The following is a 20023-nucleotide window of genomic DNA, read 5'->3' on the forward strand; positions in this document are numbered from 1 at the left end:
TTATCAGACTTTTTATCCATAGCGACTTACTGCTCTGTGGTGAGCAACGATTGAGTACGCTTGAAAGCAAGCAGTTTTATCACAGCAATTGTGTGTTGATTAAATACCTGTGGTTGAGGCACAAAGGAAAGATGTGAAAAGAAATTATTTTCCGAGTCTTGAGGTCACTGTTGTTGCTGTGAGTTAATAAACTAATTCAGGAAATATTATATCAAAACAATTTGTAAAGAAGCCCAAGAATTTGTCTTGACTTAAATTATGAATTGATTGAATCCTGTGCTATTGTTGGGTTGAGTAATTTTTCAAGCCAAAATACAAAACGGTCTCTGTTTCCGCTTAGCACAGAGAACGTATCCAGGTTAAGTATGCAGAGTAAAAACAGTTTCACCAGCTGCTCTCAAGTCTTTGATCAGCTTCCTCCTTTGAAGTGAGTAATTGTACCGGAATGCATAATGTAATTTTCTTTTCCAAAAATTGTTCGAAAAAGTCAGAAGTATCAAAGTCAAGGTGGGAAGGAGTTAAGAAGGAGCAGCCAGAGCGAGCTGTTGGATGAAGAGCTGAAGGCAACAGGCTGCACACCTCCAACTTCTCAGTGTGGTGACTAACTCCTTCCACTGCTGTTTGCAGACTCATGTAATATGCAGCATAAAATCAGATCATGGTTGCTCACAAAAAGATCTATTACTGCCTGACTTCTTTATTAAAACAACAGTAGTTTGTTTTGCTGCTCCCTGAATTCTGAGACCTGTACTATTAAATCGCACTTGCTGTTACCATCAGTAACTAGGTGTGTCACCAAATCTCCAAACTAGGACTGAAATCTTAATTTATTAGAATACCACAATTCTAACCAAGCATTTCTGGTGATATTTGCTTTTATACACAGATTTTGATCTGTACTTAAAAAGTTGTTTGTTGCCCCGCCCTCCTGTAATGGCTTGGGGAAAACACCTCAGTGTTTTGAACACACAGCAGTCTTTCCCAGGGTGAAAAGTGACCACCAGCCAAAACCAAAATGTTCTGTGAAAAGAGTTTGTTTGCGGCTGTGGCATTTTCTCTTCCCTACCAGCCACTTTGGCAGGTAACCCATCATTCAGATGTCTAAAAGTGTTGTTTCTGGTAAAATTATGAAACTTCAGCATTTACTGGCTGCTGTGGTCTTTTGAAAAACAATTTGATTTCCAGACTGGAGCATCATGGTGTTGTTTTTCTGTCTATATTTGTCTTTGTTTGTGAGTGTGTGTGTGTGTGTGTGTGGTCAGGTGTCCAGGGTTGCTGAGCTCTGTGATTTTTAACTGATGTGTGATATCAGAGGAGCTGTTGGATACCAGCCCTTTGGCTTGTACCTCTGCCTTTTTCATCTCGTCTCCCTTGCCAAGCCGGTGTTTAAACACACATTCAGGTTCAGTGTGCGAGTGTTTACATGTACTGAGGGGTGTGTGTGTGTGTGTGTGTGTGTGTGTGTGTGTGTGTGTGTGACTCCTGACTAGTACCTTTTTTATTTTGTATTTATCCACAAACTAGCCACATTGGTTTTAAACAATTACTGTGTGTATTTGCATGTTTCTGTATGTGTATCTGTGCTAGCAGGGGTTAACCGCAGCTTAAAGTTGTGTGATTATGTCAGTGTGTGCGTTTTTATTTTTACTTGCAGGATTTTTTTTTTGCCAGCATGGGGTTAAATCAGCCGGAAATAAAGTGCTGACACACATTTAATCAGAAAAGATATATATGATATGCATGCGCATGACTGCACCACAAACTCTGACACACACACACACACACACACACACAGTAAGTAATAAACACACTTGCGGCCCTATATCAGATGTTGGTGGGGCTTTTTGTGCTTCTGTCCACAGGGACTATGAGGTTTAATCAAGCAGCAGGCCTGTGTTGGTTTACTGTGGCATTAAGGATAAAAATAGGCTGCAAGGAGCTGACACTACTGAGCAGCACAGCCACACAGCTGCAAGTCATGCTCTGTGTGTGTTTGTATGTACAATAACTAAAATGTATGTTGCTCTGAAGCGTTTGCCTCAGTATGTTTTTGTCTGAAGTTTTATTTATTGCATTTACAAACAGCATTTGCATATAGCTAAGGGATTGAAAAGTTTATGGAATCTAAATGTGGCTATGCGTGTGTTGTGTCTTTGTGTGTGTGTGGGGGGGGGGGGGGTTGTAGTGCCTGAACTGCAGCTATGCATAAAAAGACTTAAAGTCCTTATATGTAATCTTACCTGCAATTATGAACTATAAGAGTTAAATATTTTCTGTTGTAGTTGGGCTTTTATTGACAGCTTTTCTAACTGAATTTTCAATTAAGTTGTTAAATTTTACTCTCTTTTTGTATTTGCTGTTACCGTCGACCTTAATAAGTAGATCTGAGTATTGTTTGAAAATATTTGATACCAGTGCCAACGCGAACAGCTTCATGCATCAGTGTTAAAGGATTACTTAACCATTTGAGAAATACACTTATTCACTTTCATTCTGGGAGTGAGATGAGAAGATCAATATCAATTCTATGCCTGTGTGTTCAGTATGAAGCTGTAATTGGGACACATTTAGCCTAGCTTAGTGTAACGCCCAGAACAGGGCTAAACTGCTAGCAGGGCTGTGCCCAAAAATACATATACTAACAACATCTTTAATCTTCAGTAAATAACATCTCATAGTGTTTTGGACAGAACCAGGCTAGCTGTTTTCCCCTGATTCCAGTCTTGATAAACTAAGCTAAGCTAAAAGGCTTTATCTCCACACTCAAGGACAAAGTTGTTATTAATCTTCTCATCTCACTCAGACATAGCACATAATCGTATTTCCCAAAATTTTGGCGCTATTATTTTAAATATGAGCTTAGTCAAGCTATGGCACCCATTCTAGCAGACAATTAAAGACCGCTACCATAAGACAGACGCCCTTAAAAAAATTTAAATTCATTTTTGTTTGTGTGAGAGAGAGATTTACGGATGGCAGGGTTAGGAAGTCTTGGGAATGTTGAATTGTGATTTTCATTGGTTACTGTGTGTATGAGGGAGAGAGAGATGTATGCTGGCCCCACTCTAGAGGATGATTGGGCAGATTTACAATCAGAAAATCCTGTAGTGTGGATTAAAATATTAAAAATCGGTTAAATCTGCCGTTATATCTGTGGTATTCCATGTTTTCAAAAATCGGTCAAGATTTGAAAATCCTCTAGTGTGCACCAGGCATTAGTGTGTGCAGAGATGAAACATCACATGAGAGTATAAAGTGGGTCTCTGTGCTCATTCACATGAGAATTACTTATCCTTAGATCGTAAGCAACTTTTTCACGCAGCAGATAACTCAGCCGCAAGCTGTGAATGTATGGGTTTACTGTGTGTGTGTGTGCATACAGTATCTGGGGCTTCATCAAACTTTCATTGAGGTTGTCAGCTGAGCTCATTAAACATGAGTGGATAAAGATGCCACCCCGTAGGACTCTGGGTAAAAATATCACCATGTAAACTCTCCTTCAGCCTCTAGTCTGCATATTAACACCTTAACAGTAAATGTGAAGGATGATCTGTTGGGAAGATGCTGCGTCTCCTCCCTTTGAAAACAAATCCAATTTCTTTAGATTTGGAGTTTCACACTTTTCAACAGACCCTGTTCTTGATAAACTCCTTAAACCTCACCGATGTTTCGTGAAACTTTTACAGCCAAACACTGTTAAACCCCACAGAAGTTATTTTAAATTTTAGTGAAGAACCCCAAGTTTCAAAAGATATCAGACCAGCTGTCCAGCTGAATTTGGATGAAATGGGTCTAAAAGAAGAAAAAATAGTGTAAATTTGTTATAGCTCAAGTGAAAGGCTGGAACAAATTGATTAGGGCTGCAGCTAATTATTATTTTCATTTAATCCGTCTATGCTTTTCTCCATTAATCACACTTGGGTTTTGTTTGTAAAGTGGCAGAAATGGTAAAAAAAAACATCCAAAACCTAAAGTTATTTGGTTTACAATGACAGAAAACAGAGAAAAGCAGTAAATCACCACATGCTAGAACCAGAGAATGTTTTGTATTTCTGCTTGAAAAATTACTGGTTTATATGTGACAATTCATTTTCTATCTATCTGCAATGGCTTAATAATTTCAGCTCTAACACCCATCAGCTTGAGGAGATGTGGCTGCTTCTCACTTTGAAATAGAACAGTTCAATTTTATGGTTAGATTGTCACATCTTTTTAAGTGACCCACTTTCTTTGCTAAAAGAAATAAAGAACAAATGCCATTTTCCTAACTATTAAATATCACAGGTGATGCAGCAGTGCAGCAACCATCTGGTAAAATGAAATTCTCACTAACTACCATCTTTATTCGAAGTACAATAGCCAGAAAAGGGAAAACAAACATTTTTTTTTCACAGTTCTGTCTTAGCACCTGCTAAGAAATTGTTATGAAAACGCATAACTTCCACGTTGTTGGTCTCCAAAGCTGAATTACAGCTGGAAACACCAGAAGCTATCTATTCCTGTGCTGTTGTTGGGTTGGTTATATAAGAATGGCCTGGTTCCTCACTGATGTCAGAGTGATGTCAGCTGTGTGCCTCTGCTGACAGCACTGATGCCCCGGGGGCAACACAACAAACCAGCCCCCCTGCCTCAACCAACCACAGAGACTGATAAATGACTGATGGATTTTGGAATCGCTTCCACTAGTGGGGAATCAAGTTTGCAGACGTGACGCCACAAGCAGGCACTGAGGTTGTAGTTTGTACAGTGCGACCACAAGTATGAAAGAAAATCAATCCTTTTTTCTTTCTTTCAGAAAAACCGTCCAACTGTTGGCTACACTTCTGTATAAGAAGATTCACATATTCCAACAAAAATCATTTGTGTCTTGAAACTGAATTTCCTAAGCTAGCCTGTTGTAGAAAGCCATACTGAGTGCTACAACTTAGCACCTGAGACTCTGCTACACACACATGTTTCCCAAAAGGTGACACGCCCATTGCTGGGCGTCCATCAATACCATTTTTCCATTTCCATTGAGAGGATGCTCTCTTTTGACTGTATGTCAATATGGCACATACAGTTTTTTTCCATCCTGTTTAATCTAAGGCCAGGCCAGGATTTTTTGACCACTTAAGTCAGTTTGGTGTAATAGAAAAAAGTGAGCATCATGACAAAGTAGTAGAATACTGTAAAGTAGTACTATAGGGTTAATGTGGTCTTAAATTTAAGGACATCCTGCATTTTCACATCTTGTGGTTGATTTTTATTTTTTTTAGCAATCAATTAATAAATTTGTTGTGTAACTTGTTTATCAAGCAAATATACCACATATATACCACATGTGACAGTTACTCAAGTATCTTTAGGTTTTGGACTGTTGGTCTTGACAGAACAACCAACGTTAAGATGTCACATTGCGCTGTTCAGGATTAACATTTTACTTTTCTGACTCAAAAAAATGATTTGTTCATCAGAATATATAATCAATCCATGAATCAATAAAAGGATAATAAAAGGCCCCACAGTTGTGTGAACACTATGTCCAGCCAGGAATTCCCAACTTTAACATTTAGGCCGCTGCCACTCGCACAAGATTAAATGAAACAGGATCTTTGTTTTGGCAAGTTTTAGGTGATAAAACGATGATGCCATTCAGGCTAGCTGACACTTTGAACCAAGTCAACGCGTTTGGAAACTCTGAGGAGTCGTAGCTGTGAGTGAACGCAGCCTGGCAGAGGAGGCGGTAATCGTCTGTTCTGCTGGTTCTCGCCTTTTCTCATCTTTCCCTTTCATCCTCCCTTTCTCTCTCCGTCGATTCATCCACCGCTCTCTCTTACAGTCTCTCCGAGCCTTTTCTTCCTGTTTCCCCCTCTGAACCTCCGTTCGTCTCTTTTATCTCAATCTAATTTACACTGTACGTCCAATACCTCCCCCCCCCCGTCCATACCGTAGCTCACGCTCTGTTATCTGTTTCTCTTTGTCATTCAAACCCTTTTGCTCATAACGATCCCTCCAGCACAGTGAAATCCCTCGTGATTGCAGGTCATAGTGTCAGATGCTCTCTCTCACTCACTGCTGGGATGTAACCACCAACCATCGAAACTCTGCATACATATGAAATGTATATGATCTGGCTGTGTTAAAATGTGAAAGATGCCTCACAGTGCCTTGCACTGTTATGTATACACTAAAACACTGAAATACTAAAATCATATACAAAGAAAAGCTGGGGAATAACTCAATATTACCATACAAAGAGATGATATATATGGCCAGACTAACCTGCTTGTGGACCCTGGGGCTAAAATGAGCAGCTGGGCCCCTGTTGACACATGAGCAGAAAGTAATGTTAGGGTTTTTTACTTTTAAGATCCTTGCTGCTCATTCTTAGGCTGAGAGTTGCGATGCAAAGATACTGTGTGAGGAGAGAGACGGGTGCGTGCAGGTGTTCTAAAAACAACTACAACATAGTTATTGTACTTTGACCTGCTGATTTGGCCTGTTCACCAACACAGTCAGCAGTTGGAGTTTGCTCAGAAGATGTGGCAACTTGGGGAGTAGCGCCCGATTCTCGTAAATTGCGTCAATTTGTACTCCTTCTCAGAGTTACAACTCGGACAGATCTCAACACACAGACATACACATACCCATCTACAACGTCCATATATCTGCTCAGAAATCAAAGAAAGAAAGATGGATATATAACTTAGAATTTGAAAGTGAATCTGAAGTGAAGCTTTCTTCAGTATTACTAAGTAATCCAGTGATAGTTGTCTCTGCATCCATGGGTACATTGCTAACTGCTAGAACGTCTAATTCAGCATACTTTTGTTGGCGCCGATTTTGCAAAAATGTAAACGGCTAAAGAAATAGGGCTCAAGTTGTAGCACACAGCCAGCCTGAATATGGAAGTTTCCAATTTTCTTATCAATAATTATTTTTCTTTTCTTGTATGTATGTATATATATTTATTGAACTTCGAAGCAAATAATCGAAGCTTTGATGGCACCGCGGGGTGGAGGGTTACTGGTTGCGTTACACCAGCTGGAAGCAGGCTGTAATTTCACGAGATATAGCTATGTATTTCATAGATTAAAGCACAATAACAGAAGGAAGAAAAAGTTCTGGCAATGACATGAGTGAGAAACCTGACGGGGGAGAGATAACGAACGGCGGTCACGACTGTGTATGCGTGTTTGGAAGAGAGAGAGCCTTTTGTTTCTTTATTTATATGTAGGCTAGATAATTATATTGGAGTTAGATAAAAGAGGAATATTTATTTCACGGTCGAAGTGATCGGAAATTGAGCCAGGGAGGAACGAGGCAGACTGGAAGATGCTGCAGAACCAGGTTGGTGCAGTGCAGAGCAGGAGGGAACCGTAGCTGAGAGTCCAGAGGGTGAGAGGCTGAGTTAAGCAGGTCCACAAGAGATCACAGGAATATATTAACCGGGCAGGGGGTCCAGAGAGAGCAGACGGGATGAGCACAGTTTCCGGTAGCGGAAAGTAACAACAAAAATTTGCTTATAACTTTTTTTTATAGCCTACTAAATGTTCTTAAACCCCATAACTGCAACACTGCCATTGTCATCACGCAGTTTAAAGTGCTAACAGGGCTGAGGGCTTCTTTTTGTTTTCCCTTTGATGTGAACTGGAGCGTTAAGTTCACTGCTGTGGACGGAGGTCAGCCGTGCGGGGGAAAAAAAATCAATATTCGAATACCAAAATTGAATGAATATTCGATGGAATATTCGAATATTAAGGTCCAGCCCTAATGTATATTACTTTTTAGCAACAAGGCAATTCAAAATACTTTACAGTTAGACAACCTGAACTGTCGGTTGTACAAAACAAGCATTTTACAAATGCCACTTTGAGCTCCTGGAAATTACGATGGCCGTTTTTCACAATTTCTGACACTTAAAAGGTCAGGTCTTCATATGAAAGCTCCAACACTCCCGTGTTTGTCTGGAGGTTTTTCTGTGTGTTTGTTAATTGCTGTGACTTTTGTCGAGGAGACTTGCGGTTGTAGCTGATGACCTTTTTTATTTATTTATTTTTTTCAAGATCTTTATTGAGTTTTAAACAAGTTAAAGTAGCCTACAGAGTGGACCTTTTTTAGCTTCAGCTCTTTGACAAGGTGTCACCTACAGTTCTTAAGTGTCTGAAGATTGTTTTATGTTCAACAGTTTATTGGGTTTAAATGTCGTTTCCAAATCACAGCTCAATGATAATTTAGAAGGATGCGCGTTGAAGCGAACATGCGTTAATTGGTGTGTGTACATGTGTGTGAATGACAGATGGCCTCCGGATTGCTGCCAACATCCCCAGGGTCATTGCATCCCGAGGGACTATCCACCCCTTGCTGGCATACAGAGAGAGAGAGAGAGAGTCCGCCAATGTTTTGGAGGCTTCCATATCTCCAGAGACCACAAATTGATCCAAAAAGATCACCCCTCCACATCCTCAGCCAATCTGGAGTCCGAATTCTCTTCTTGCTCAATGCTGTTTGTTAGCTTGTCACTGATCTGACCTAGAAAATCTAATCAAGATTGGTTCAATGAGGAGGCACCTCAGGAGTGCAACAGAAATCAGGTCAGTTATCGTGCAGAGAAGCTGCAGAGTTCTTGATGCTTGTAGGTGTAATTTCTCACATTTGTACTCCGAAATTTCTTGGTCGTAATAGCACACATTTGTGTTTGTGAAAAGGTGAAAGAAGGCTCAAGGCAAAGTGGAAGTCTGTAAATTCAGCAAAAATAGAGGGAACACTGAATTTTCCCCTGTATATGTTAGACTAAGCAGATTATGCACTTTCTCTGTTGGGGATTTTCAACTGCAAGGTCTGATGCAATGCACAGTGGATCACAGATCATTGTTATGAGCATCTGTTTGACTCTGCTTGATTTTGCATACATTTTGTATACATTTTTATGTAAATTAATATTTCATTGAAATACTGATTTCCATATCGCCCAGCTCTAATCTGCACAGTTTGGGGGATGTGGTGGAAATTCACTCACAGATTCTGTAGGAATTTTTAGTTTCAGTTTTCTTTGTTGATGCCACTGATACAAAAATGTTCACTCACGTCTCAGACTTTTGATTCTAAATGATTGCTTTCCAGATCATATTAAGACCACAACAAAGTAACTTTACTTCTGTGGTCTTTAAACTGTCTTTTATTCTCAGTTTCAAACAAATGTATAACATCAATCCTTTCTCATTAAGTCCACTTTCTACCTTAAATTGTATACATGAACTAAGGAAATTAACACCAACACAAATTGTACTTGCAATACAACGTTACTTTTAGGCTTTAAAGAGGTGGTATTATGCTCATTTTCAGGTTCAAAATCTTATTTAGCGGTTGTACCAGAACAGGTTTACATGGTTTAATTTTCATTAAAAAAACAATTTTTTGTCATACTGCACATTGCTGCAGCTCCTCTTTTCACCCTGTGAGTTGAAGGCTTCGTTTTAGCTATGGAGTGATACATCTTGTCTCTAAATGATCTTTGTTGGGACTAGTTAAGGACTACTTGCCAATCAGAAGCAGAGAAAGGCGGCTCAGCGAAAAGAAGGTAACCAGCTTCCATTCAGCTGTAGGCGACATGTTGCCGACCAGCTTGGCAACATGGACTGGAGCAAGAGTTTCAGAGTGGTGAGTTATTAATCTGTAACAAAAGTCTTTCATCCATAAAGTTTTAACTGAGCACTGTCTCTACATCACAGGAACAACTTCATGTCCACTGACTGCCTGGAGGGTAGCTAGTGTTTGGAAGGGAGAGGAGAGCTGTGTGCTGCAGCTCACTGTTTTTTCCACCGGTGTTTTTGAGGGCGTGTCGGACTAGCCGCTCGGCGAGCATTATGACACGTATTTTCATTGTGACGTCACAAGAAAGGGAATTAAAGGCTGGACAACAAACGAGCTGTGTTTTCTGTGGGAGATGGGAACTCCCTTTGTGCTGGACTTTGGGCTTTTTCATTTTGCAAACCTAGTACATGCACAAAAAAGATATATAACTCAATAAAGGAGAGGGGAAAAAGCCAAAATCCATAATACCACCTCTTTAAGCAAAAAAACAGTGTATTTCTGTAAAATCACACGTGACTCTTCTATCCCACAATATCTATATTATTCATAATTTTGAGTATATTTGGCCGTCTATGTTATGGAAAAATAAATAAAAACAACTCTAGTAAAAAAATCTCTCGCAAAGCAAATTATAAGGAATAACCTGAAAAACTGCACTTGAACAGTTTAAATGCCAAGTGTCCTTGAGCAAGGCGCTGAGCCAATGCTGCCACACACGCATCAGTCACAAGACATTACAAAAAGGGACAAATGTAAGAGTGGCTTCTGCTTGAAGGCAGAGGTTGGTCTGAACAGGATGTAGTTGACAGCCTCGTCACACTGACCCGACCCTGAGTGGCTGAAACAAGAACCCGCAGAGGGAAAGGTTGATATATTGATGGGACATTCCTCCCGGCAAGCGCAGCCGTAACCGGCAGCACAGCGACTGACAGAAAGTGTTGATTATGATCCCCACGGCAGGAGACTGGCACCACTTATGAAAAACACTTGGTTATAGTAGCTGTGATTCTGCACCTCAAGGCTCTTTGCTTATTCCATAAGTTTCCAACGTAATCCGTGGTGCTCTCTTCATGGGAGGTTGTTTCATCGCACTGCTGGACTGCTGCTGCCTGCACTGTTGGATGATTGCACACACAATATTTAATCTAATGTAATGACAAAATTAAGTCAATACTCAAAATGTATGTTTGTTTGTTTTTTTTAAATGCGTTAAAATGTTTCCAGTACAGTTGCTGGAGGTCATCTTGCTGAAATTTTTATTATTATTTTTTTTTTTTGTTCAAGTTTACAGAACAGAAAAGCGTTGTTGGTACCGTATGCGTCATTTTGTGCTTATTTTACTTTCTGTCTCTTTTGATATTGTCACAATAACACAAGTTAGAATTGCATTCCAGCGTTATTACATTAGTCAGCATCCAGCAACAGAACAATATTTTCACAGGCACCAGTCTCACAGGGGTCTTGATGTCTTTTGTGTATTTATAATGGCTTTTTGGTTGCTGTTTTGAGGATTAACCAAGGCTGCAACTAATATTTTTGCATTATCATATCTATTATTTTTAAAATAATTTAATTGCTTATGTAATGTTAAACTGCAGTCCAAAACTCCAAAAATATGTAGTTTACAAGGATATAAAACTGAGACAAACGGCAATTCTATTTTTTTTTTTTTGCTAAAAATCAGTGAATCATATTGGTTATAACATAGCTGTAAAGCTAAATGTCCAGCGGCCTTTGTCAGTGAAGTCAAAGGCAACTGGACTAGATATACCATGACCTGGATGACGCATCACCATGTGCACTTTAATGACATTTACAACCAATGTCACCAAGAGTTCTGTACATTTGACTCATTGGGGGGAAAAAAGAACTGCTGTGATGAACAGCCGTCTGGCAGAGAGAAGCAGGGAACTGATGTCAAGGTGTGATTCATTCGTTTGGAACAGGACACCTATTAGACTGAGTGGATCTCAAATTACGACTTGTCTTTATGCTTCCCACGGGACATCACGAGGGACATTTTTGAATACAACATTAAGCAGGAGTTTCTTCTTCTTGTCTAATTTCTTAATTATTTTGGCTTTCATTATTTTAAGCATAGCCAGCTGATTGAACACTTTTTTGGCAGTTTACCACTCATGATCAATCAAGATGTCGGCTATTGAAAGAGGAGAGTCTTTCTCATTCACTCTGCCTCTCCTGGGGGTTTACTGTCCCGTGTTTCGAGGTTTTCCCAAATTCTTCAGCTCTTTCTGAAACTCTCTGCTGTATAATACTGAACTGAGCTGCATCTTGAGCATCACACACTTCAATCAAGCACCCTCCAGCACATCCTTCTCTTGCGATCTAATGTTTGCTTGTGTATTTTTCCGGACATCAACGGCTCCTCTGTTTGACCTGATTATTTTTGCATCAGCTGGATTGGCAGATGGCCACTGACTTGACATTCACACAATCATGAAAGGAGTTAAATGAGACACTTGAATACATGCTGCTCTTTTCTCCGCCATGTAAAGTTTGGAGTACCGCTCTGCTTTTTTCTGCTGAGGGCCTGTCTGTGCCCCAGTTGCTAGGTTTTTTTCTGCTTCACTGCTCTTGTCTGTCTCTCTTTATTTTTTTTCCTTTTCTTTTTTTCTTTGTTGTATACTGTCCTTTCTGGCAGCATTTCTCAACCTCTTGTCTGTCTTTCACTTTCTTCCATCTCCTCCTACGGTGATCCATCTCTGTCTCTCTAAGGCAAACTCCCATTTTTTTCTGGCTGTGTTCCCTGAACCCTCTCACCCACTGAGTGCAGCATGCCTGTAAAGGTTGATGCTAATAATACTGAGCCCTCAACACTGCTGCACTTGTAAATACTATAGTTTTGCTATTGCCCGTCTTGTTAATACACTACTCCCACCAAACCACTAGATAAACATCTTATTTAAACTTTATTAATAGTGATTGCTGGGAGGCCTCAGTTGGCTGCGGTTCACACTGTAAAACTGAAACGTGGACATGTTGAACTTAAATCCCCTCACTTATAAATCTGAGTTTACCTGCCTTTCTGCCTAACTGAGCCATCAGAAATATCTGAGCCATAGAAATCTAACATCTTGGCGTTGGGGTATCCTTTAAGTGCAGCTATCTCTAAATCAGTCTAAGTGATGCACAGTTTGAAGGGCAAACCACGGGCTGCAGGCCATTCTGTCATTTCATATGACACTTGTAGCTTATATCGAACGCTTAATACAGTCAGATGTAGTAGTCAAGATGCTGGTTTCCAGATGTGGTGATCCAAAATGTGAATGAATGTGATATTCATCAATGGTGATTTGAGCATTCAATCCTAACCTTGAAAACAGTAGTTTGCCAACATAACTAAAGGACGATTTGTCCAGTTCCCTCCCCCCCCAGAGTTGTTATGGAAACGTCCTGACTATCTCAAGCATCAGTGAATGGATTTATTCACTGATGAAGATTGTGAGAATTTTTTTTTTTTGAGATTTTGTCTTAATAAAATTATAAGTGATTGACTGTGTTTAGGATTATATGGCTCCTTTTGTCTTTATCTGATCTTAGGCACACGTCAACTTTTCAGAATGATTGCAACAAAAGAGTTCTAGTTCTGAAAGAAATGTTTTCTCTTGGAAGCTTGAGTAGAAAAACATCAGTATCACCCTACAAAAGCTATACTGCAAGCTCTCCTGAATAATGTGGCTTTCCTCTGACGAGCAGCCGATCTATGGGATCGGTAGAGCCTCAGGGAAGCTTAGCGTTCGACAGCTGATGAGATCTCAAAGATTTCGCTCTAACCCAGACTCTGTAATAAGGTGACCCATGACCCTGAGCCTCACTACCAGGAAATGCTGACAAAGCTTTCCATAGCTCCATACAAAGAGAAACTTGCCATGCTGAATTTGGGGAAAGAATAACTTGTAAATGTATGAGAAATTGTTGCTTTAATATTGGTGAAGTTTATTTTAGTGTCAGCGAGAATAAAAGTTAAACTCTGGGTTGCATTCCTCCTTTCAAATTTGAATATCTTTACAAAAGAAAAACTCAACAATTAAAAGTATGCAGCATGAAAACTAAATATCATTGCTGGTGTATTAGACCACTCTTTTGAAATCTAAACAAAGACACTGACTTGTTTCTGAAGACAGCGAAAAAGTCGATAACATAATTCGATACGCTTTAAAAACTTGCATCTCTGAGTTAAAAGTACATTTTTCTGTTCTACATTGGATTGATTTGGCACAGTGAAACACTAAATTGATAAAATAAACAATAATAAAATACAAAGCTAATAATCAGAGAGAATAACTTTAAAGATGTAACACCTCCGGGAAAAAATGGAAAAAAAGCTGGAGCACACAAGGATGAAGTTGAGTTAAGACCTGTAGAAAATGTTTTTTTCTTCTCTATGACTTACTCACTCAGGAATACACTTAAAACAGCCAAACACCTTAAATCTGATGAGTTTGAAGATGTGGGAGTGAAGAGCAGCAGCTGGCTGACTGAGAGCTGTAATGGTCTCTGCTGCTATGTAAATATTTACAGGAAGATCCTGGGAGGTGAGGGGCAGTTTAAAGATGGCCTTGTGTCGCCCCCCCCCCGATTATTTACTTTTACAGAGGATTCCCTTCAGATGGTTCAGACGGTGCCTTCTGTGTATGTCAGCTTCAGAGTTGAGTCATCTATCTGTTGGGTTCAGAGCTGAAACTATTTTAATAATCGAACAATTGTTAGTCAGTTTTCCCAGCAAAAACCACACACTCCATGCATCCAGCTTCTCAGTTGAGAGGATTATGGGGTTTTCTTTGTTTTACTTGATACTTAATCAATAATTTCAGGGTTTTGAAAGACAAAACAAGTTATTTGAAGACATCGACTTAGGCTTTAGTAAACTGTAGCCGGCACTTTTCAGTACTCTTCACATTTTATAGGCCAAATGATTAATTGATGTAGCAATCTGTCGGTTATTTGCCGCGCTAGTTGGGTTCTTCGTGTTTCTAATTAGTGCCGGTAACAACTGCTGGTTCAGTTTAAAACGTTTCCAAAGTGATTAATGATTGACCGTGAGCAGAAGTGCGGGGACAAGGCCAATATAAACACACCACAGAGAAAGGTGTGTGTGTGTTTATTACATATATTTGGATATACATTTCAGCTTTCAATTTAATTCCTGTCTTTCCAATCTTTCCACAACTTCACATCTTCAGAATAACTTTCTCCGTTGTTTGTCTCTGTCACACACGCACACCTTTCTTCTGTGGTGTGTTTATCTTGGCCTGCTCACAGAAGGCCATCAGTATCGTGAGCTGCCTCTGTCGTCTTGGGGATTCACCATCAATCCTCCATACTCTTTGTGTGTGTGTGTGTGTGTGTGTGTGTGTGTGTGTGTGTCGTTTGACTCTCCAAACTCCATCTCCTTCTTTGGCAAAGCATCTTGCAACACCTTCTCGCCGTTCGTTCCTCTTTATCCCTGCTGTCTGTTCTTCAGTCTCTCACACTCATGGCTCTTTGTCTTTTTCTCGCCTCCACATTTCATTTAAATGTCTCTCGCCCGGTTATTAAATATTCCTCCTTCACCAACCTTCTGCTGCTGATGGATATGAATCATAAGTATTTTAATGAAAATCTTCTAAAACTGTTTCATCCATGCCTGCAGTTGACATTGTGAAAGAGAACGCTGCTTAAAGATCAAATACGTGTTTGGCCTTGACAAGTGACTCGACTGAAAGATTTTATAGATTTCAAAAATTAGCTAAACCAGCTCTGATGGTTTTTGTTATTGATTTACCTTTTTATATTAGTACTTCATCTCCATTTTAAATGTATGGGAAGTGATCCTGATTTATTACCCTCACAGGATGTTTCAGAGAGTTATAACTCTCTTACCACCACGTATGGTCAGAGACTTTGGTGTCTTTGCAGCTGCTGTACTGCAGCCAAGTGGGTTTTGGTTGGGTATTATTTGACAGTTGGATTACTGCGAGTGGTCATCTGGTTGTGGTCAGAATGATTAAGAGCAGGTTTGATGAGGCTAATGTGACCGAAGTGTGCTCAGGGCCAGCTTATGCTTGGAGCAGCAGCAGTAGTAGGATAACGCAGGACTTTACAGGGGCTTTATCCTATTTACTAATCACAGGATCTGATGAAATGAGCCCTCCGGCTGTTTAGGGTGAGCACCTATCTAGAAACCTGGCTGGGACATTGGAAAATTTGGGAGGTGGACAGGCAGTGAAAATGTTAAAACTAACTTGGGGTACCTTCCAACTGAAGGTCAAAATAATTCACATCTTTCACCACCAACCTTTATCTACAGTTGCTTTACTGTAAGTAAATTGTACATAACAAATAGTTGGGTAGTGAATAAATACAAAGGAGAATAATTAAAACATACTGTACATACAAACCTGATTCTAGACCAGAGTACATCCAGTGCGTCTACGGTTAAACTTGTTCTTTAGACCTACACATTGGATCTTTTTTTTGTCTTCTTTTGTCTATCTTTGTCACATTTTAATTTTAGTGGTGTCGCACCTGCTGCATGTCGCCACAAGGGAATGATTCAAAGTTTCACTCGCATGTAAACATTCAATCATCTAAGGAACAGGAGGAAAGGTTTGCATGAGTAATGATGCCACTGCTTTGTGTGCAGCCAGCGTATGTCACTGTCACATTGCTGGCTGTTTTGAAACCGAGCTGTTTTATATCTGCTTTAAGTTTAATGGCGCCGTGGGAATGTACAAAATCTAACCTAAAAGGCTCTAAATAATGGTAGTTATTCCAAAAGGCATATGAATACACAAGAAAGTTTGGATTAAGTTTTATTTTCCACCACAAAAAGTTCTGTGCAGATTTGTCTGATATTTGGTAAGCGCATTGATCTCTGACAGATGATACATTTAGTGTTGCTGTTTTCTTTGTTTTTTGGCCCGAAGCATTATTAACATTTAACGTTGCCCTCATATGCTGTTTGGAAAGCTTTTCATCTTGGGCTTCCGATTCATCTGCTGAACATCATTTTATTTACATTCTCTTGGAAGTCGAAGCTAGAAGATGAATGATAAACATTAGAGAAGGCAGCTGTGCTGTTGAAGAATTTCTCAGCCACAGTGAAGTTTTGCAGTCAGTCGATAGATCATCTAGTTAAATTATCCACAAAAGGTGCTAAGTTGAGTCCTAGTATGAAAACTGCGATACCTGGTCTGGCTGTGATACCCAGATCGACATTTTCCCATAATCATGCTTCTCACCAGCTCAGAGAACTTAATCTACCATCTCCGTCTGTCTGTGTAACCTGAGAGCAGCCGGGCCTGCTGCAGTGTTGAGTGGTTGTGGAGTCAGGCAGGCGGGCACACAGGGGTGTGTGTGGTGGGGGGTTCAGGGTCCACGGCCTGATGGACTGGACTTCCTCCTGAACCACTGAGTAGGAAAGGGGGTTTGGGCCTCGACGTTGATAGGTGCTGATGCTGCGTGGACTTAAATTAGTACCATCATTAGATCCTTATAATAACCATAAATATGTGCTTGCTCTCTCATTAACTGTTGTTTGATGTCAACATACGCACTCACTGCAACTGTTCAGGACATGAACTGAATTAGGATTATTATGACAGCCTGCAGACATCTTGAGCTGAAGCCGTGGAATGGCTTGAGAAAGTGGAGAAACTGAAATGTAATTACTTTTGGTTAGTATACCACATATTTGTGTGCAAGTATTTGTAGTTCAGTGGCTCCCAACCTTTTTGAGCTCCTTAAAGGGCCCGAAAACACACTTCTTAAATGCTGTCTTACTACAAGTGACGAGATCATACATGAACGCACATCTCTGTCAAAGTTAAAATAGTTGTGGTTGTTTTACATGAGTCTGTGCTCCTGTCACTGGTTGGAAGTTGGCGACTTTGAGTTGGGAAAAGGAAGAGTATAATGTCTTTAATTAGAAATTTTTAAGGATGGTTTTTTCCTAACTTTAACTTTTTGTTGCTTAGTCATTAATATTTAAATACTGAAAGCAAGTTTTTTTATGGGACTTTAAACGCAGTGATGTATCTTTTGTCATTTCTCATCACAAGTTTTGTGTCTTAATTAGTTGTGAGCAGTTCAGCTGAAGAGATACTTTTCCTTGTTAAATTGTCAAATCACAAGAAAAATTAAACCATTAGAGAAAGTTAGAAAATAACAAATTGCAAAAAAAGTGATAAAGATTGATCTTAGTTTAAAAACGTAAGAAGTGTATAAACACTAACATTCCAGTTTAATGTGTTGATACTTTAATATTCAAGACCAAATCGGGGTCTGGAGACAAAATCATCAATCTTTTTTTTTTTATCCATATAGTAAACTAATATTTTTTTATTAAATAATATTTTCTCCCCTTTTCTTTTTTCTTTAGGCTCAGAGGAAGGAGGTGTTCCTCCAAGAGCGATACGGTCACTACAGCCTGACCGACCCCTTCCTGGCACTTCAGAGGGACTTCGAGTGCGGGGTCCCAGGAGGAGACAAGGAGCGGCGGCCCCTGGGCTCCAGCCCCATCTCTGTTCTGGAGGCTGTCATGGCCCACTGCAGGAAGATGCAGGAACGCATGTCAGCCCAACTGGCCGCCGCCGAGAGCCGCCAGAAAAGGGTAAGAGACCAAGGAGTTTGGAGTGAAAGACAATTCCAGCTTTGAAATTTCATTTCAACTAAATTGTCATTAGTCTAGCTATCAGTGCTGTTCTTAAAACATCATTTTAATTCCCAAAAGGATGTTGTCAGCTTTTAACCTTCATGTCAGTGGAAACTCTATTGAAGTCTGTATGACCAACAAATACTCTGCAAGTTCCGATGGGCGCACACATTATAATTGTTAGGCCAATAGTTAGATTCAAGCAAGCCCATATGAAAGTCCTCTATAAAGAACCTGGAGAAGTTGGAGACGTCGCTCCTGTCAACAACACTAAAGTATTAAACAAGATGGCCCAGTAAACTGTTGTTGATAAGATAGCTGTCCTGTTTGCCTAACAGACATTTATAATTGTCAAAACAAATCTAATCCGCCTCAGAGCTATCAGACCTGAGGAATCTCAGATAGCAGAGTTTTCAGTTGATAGGAAATACTAGGTCAGAAGTAAAATAAACCGATGCAGCTCTGCTTAACACACAGTACTACTAACTTTACTTACTAAGATACGTTGACAAGGTAATTCAATAATTATATTCAGTAATTTAATCAATGTTGTGTCAATTTTCCCCCGTGGTATCGAATATTGATATTTTTCAAGGTTGCAAATTGCCACATAAATAAATGAGGCGAACATTTCTTGTGTCTGTTTTCATCTTGGTACTGGTACAGGCAAGAACTTGGATGATTTTGCTTCAAATGTTTGTTGTTGGGTGGTCGTACTCGTAGGCGCTTCAGCCCTTCATTGCAATGCACCGACATGCGTTATGCAAATCAACGGATTTCTGTTATCAGCAATGTCGATTACATTTGTAAATTTACAAGACAAAACGTAGTTTTCGGGTTAGAAACAGGGGGCACAGGGTGCCAATGACGGAATTTAATGTCTCTGAGATAGACATACAGAATATTAATTTCTTGAAGATCCAGATGTTGTTTGACTCACACATAAGTTCCCTGTCAACATTAATCCCATACTGGTTAGTATGTTATACTTAGAGCATTAATCTCGAAGTGCAGCTGAGGCTAGCAGGATTTTAATTCAGTCTTTTAAGGGATCTCTGGTGGTGGTGCTACAGGAAAGTCAGGGGATAACCAAAATTATTAGGATTTATTCCCTGTGGACCTGAAAGTAGTAGTAGTATCGGACCAACAGAGAAACCAACATCACCATCTTTAGAGTCATGTAGCCACAGCGGCCAGGCTACAAATCATTCACATTTTACAAAATACATCATTTATGAACTTGTTTATAATTAAGTTCATTTTAATTGCTGTAGATCAGTAGTCAAATTAAACAAAGGTAAATAAAAATAAGACATGCCAGTTTGGAAGAGAGATTTCTTGTCTTTGACCACACTTTATTTACACATGACTCAAATCTCTTGTTGACGTTCTCCAGAGGACGATGTGGGAAAGAGAAAATTGTATGCTTTTCTGTGTGCGTTAATGTTTTTGGTGTATGCTTGTGCATTATTTGAATTTGGAAGATGGGAATACCAGCGTGTGTATGTTGTGTATGTGTGAACTTAATTCCCATTTTCTGGTATGTCATATCTGTTTTGGATTGTTTGGTTGACTGTGTGTGTATACAAGTGTGTGTTTGTTCCAGGTCTCTTTAGGATTATGTGACCATGATTAACTGGGCAGCCAGATGTCTGCTTTGGCCCTGTCCCATTGCTCTCACTCTCTCTCCCTCTGTGTAGAGGAATATGGATGTGTGAAAGTGTTTGGATGAGAGGCTGGCAGAATGAATGTGGGTGAGTAACAGAAAAGAAAATACCGTGTGAATTTGTG

At 39.8% G+C, this 20023-nt stretch overlaps 1 protein-coding gene across 1 annotated transcript in view; it reads left to right on the forward strand.

Annotated features, from left to right (window-relative positions):
* The window catches only part of LOC123961768 (cortactin-binding protein 2-like), a 49845-nt gene extending 29864 nt beyond the window's left edge, over positions 1–19981 (forward strand). The window contains exons 3-4 of the mRNA XM_046037425.1: positions 17960–18190; positions 19933–19981. Coding sequence (XP_045893381.1) covers positions 17960–18190; positions 19933–19950 — 249 coding nt within the window. The 3' untranslated portion in view covers positions 19951–19981. The remainder of the gene's footprint in view (positions 1–17959; positions 18191–19932) is intronic.
* Positions 19982–20023: the final 42 nt, after the last annotated feature.

The sequence above is a fragment of the Micropterus dolomieu genome, linkage group LG22 (genome assembly GCF_021292245.1).
Source record: "Micropterus dolomieu isolate WLL.071019.BEF.003 ecotype Adirondacks linkage group LG22, ASM2129224v1, whole genome shotgun sequence".
NCBI lineage: Eukaryota > Metazoa > Chordata > Actinopteri > Centrarchiformes > Centrarchidae > Micropterus > Micropterus dolomieu.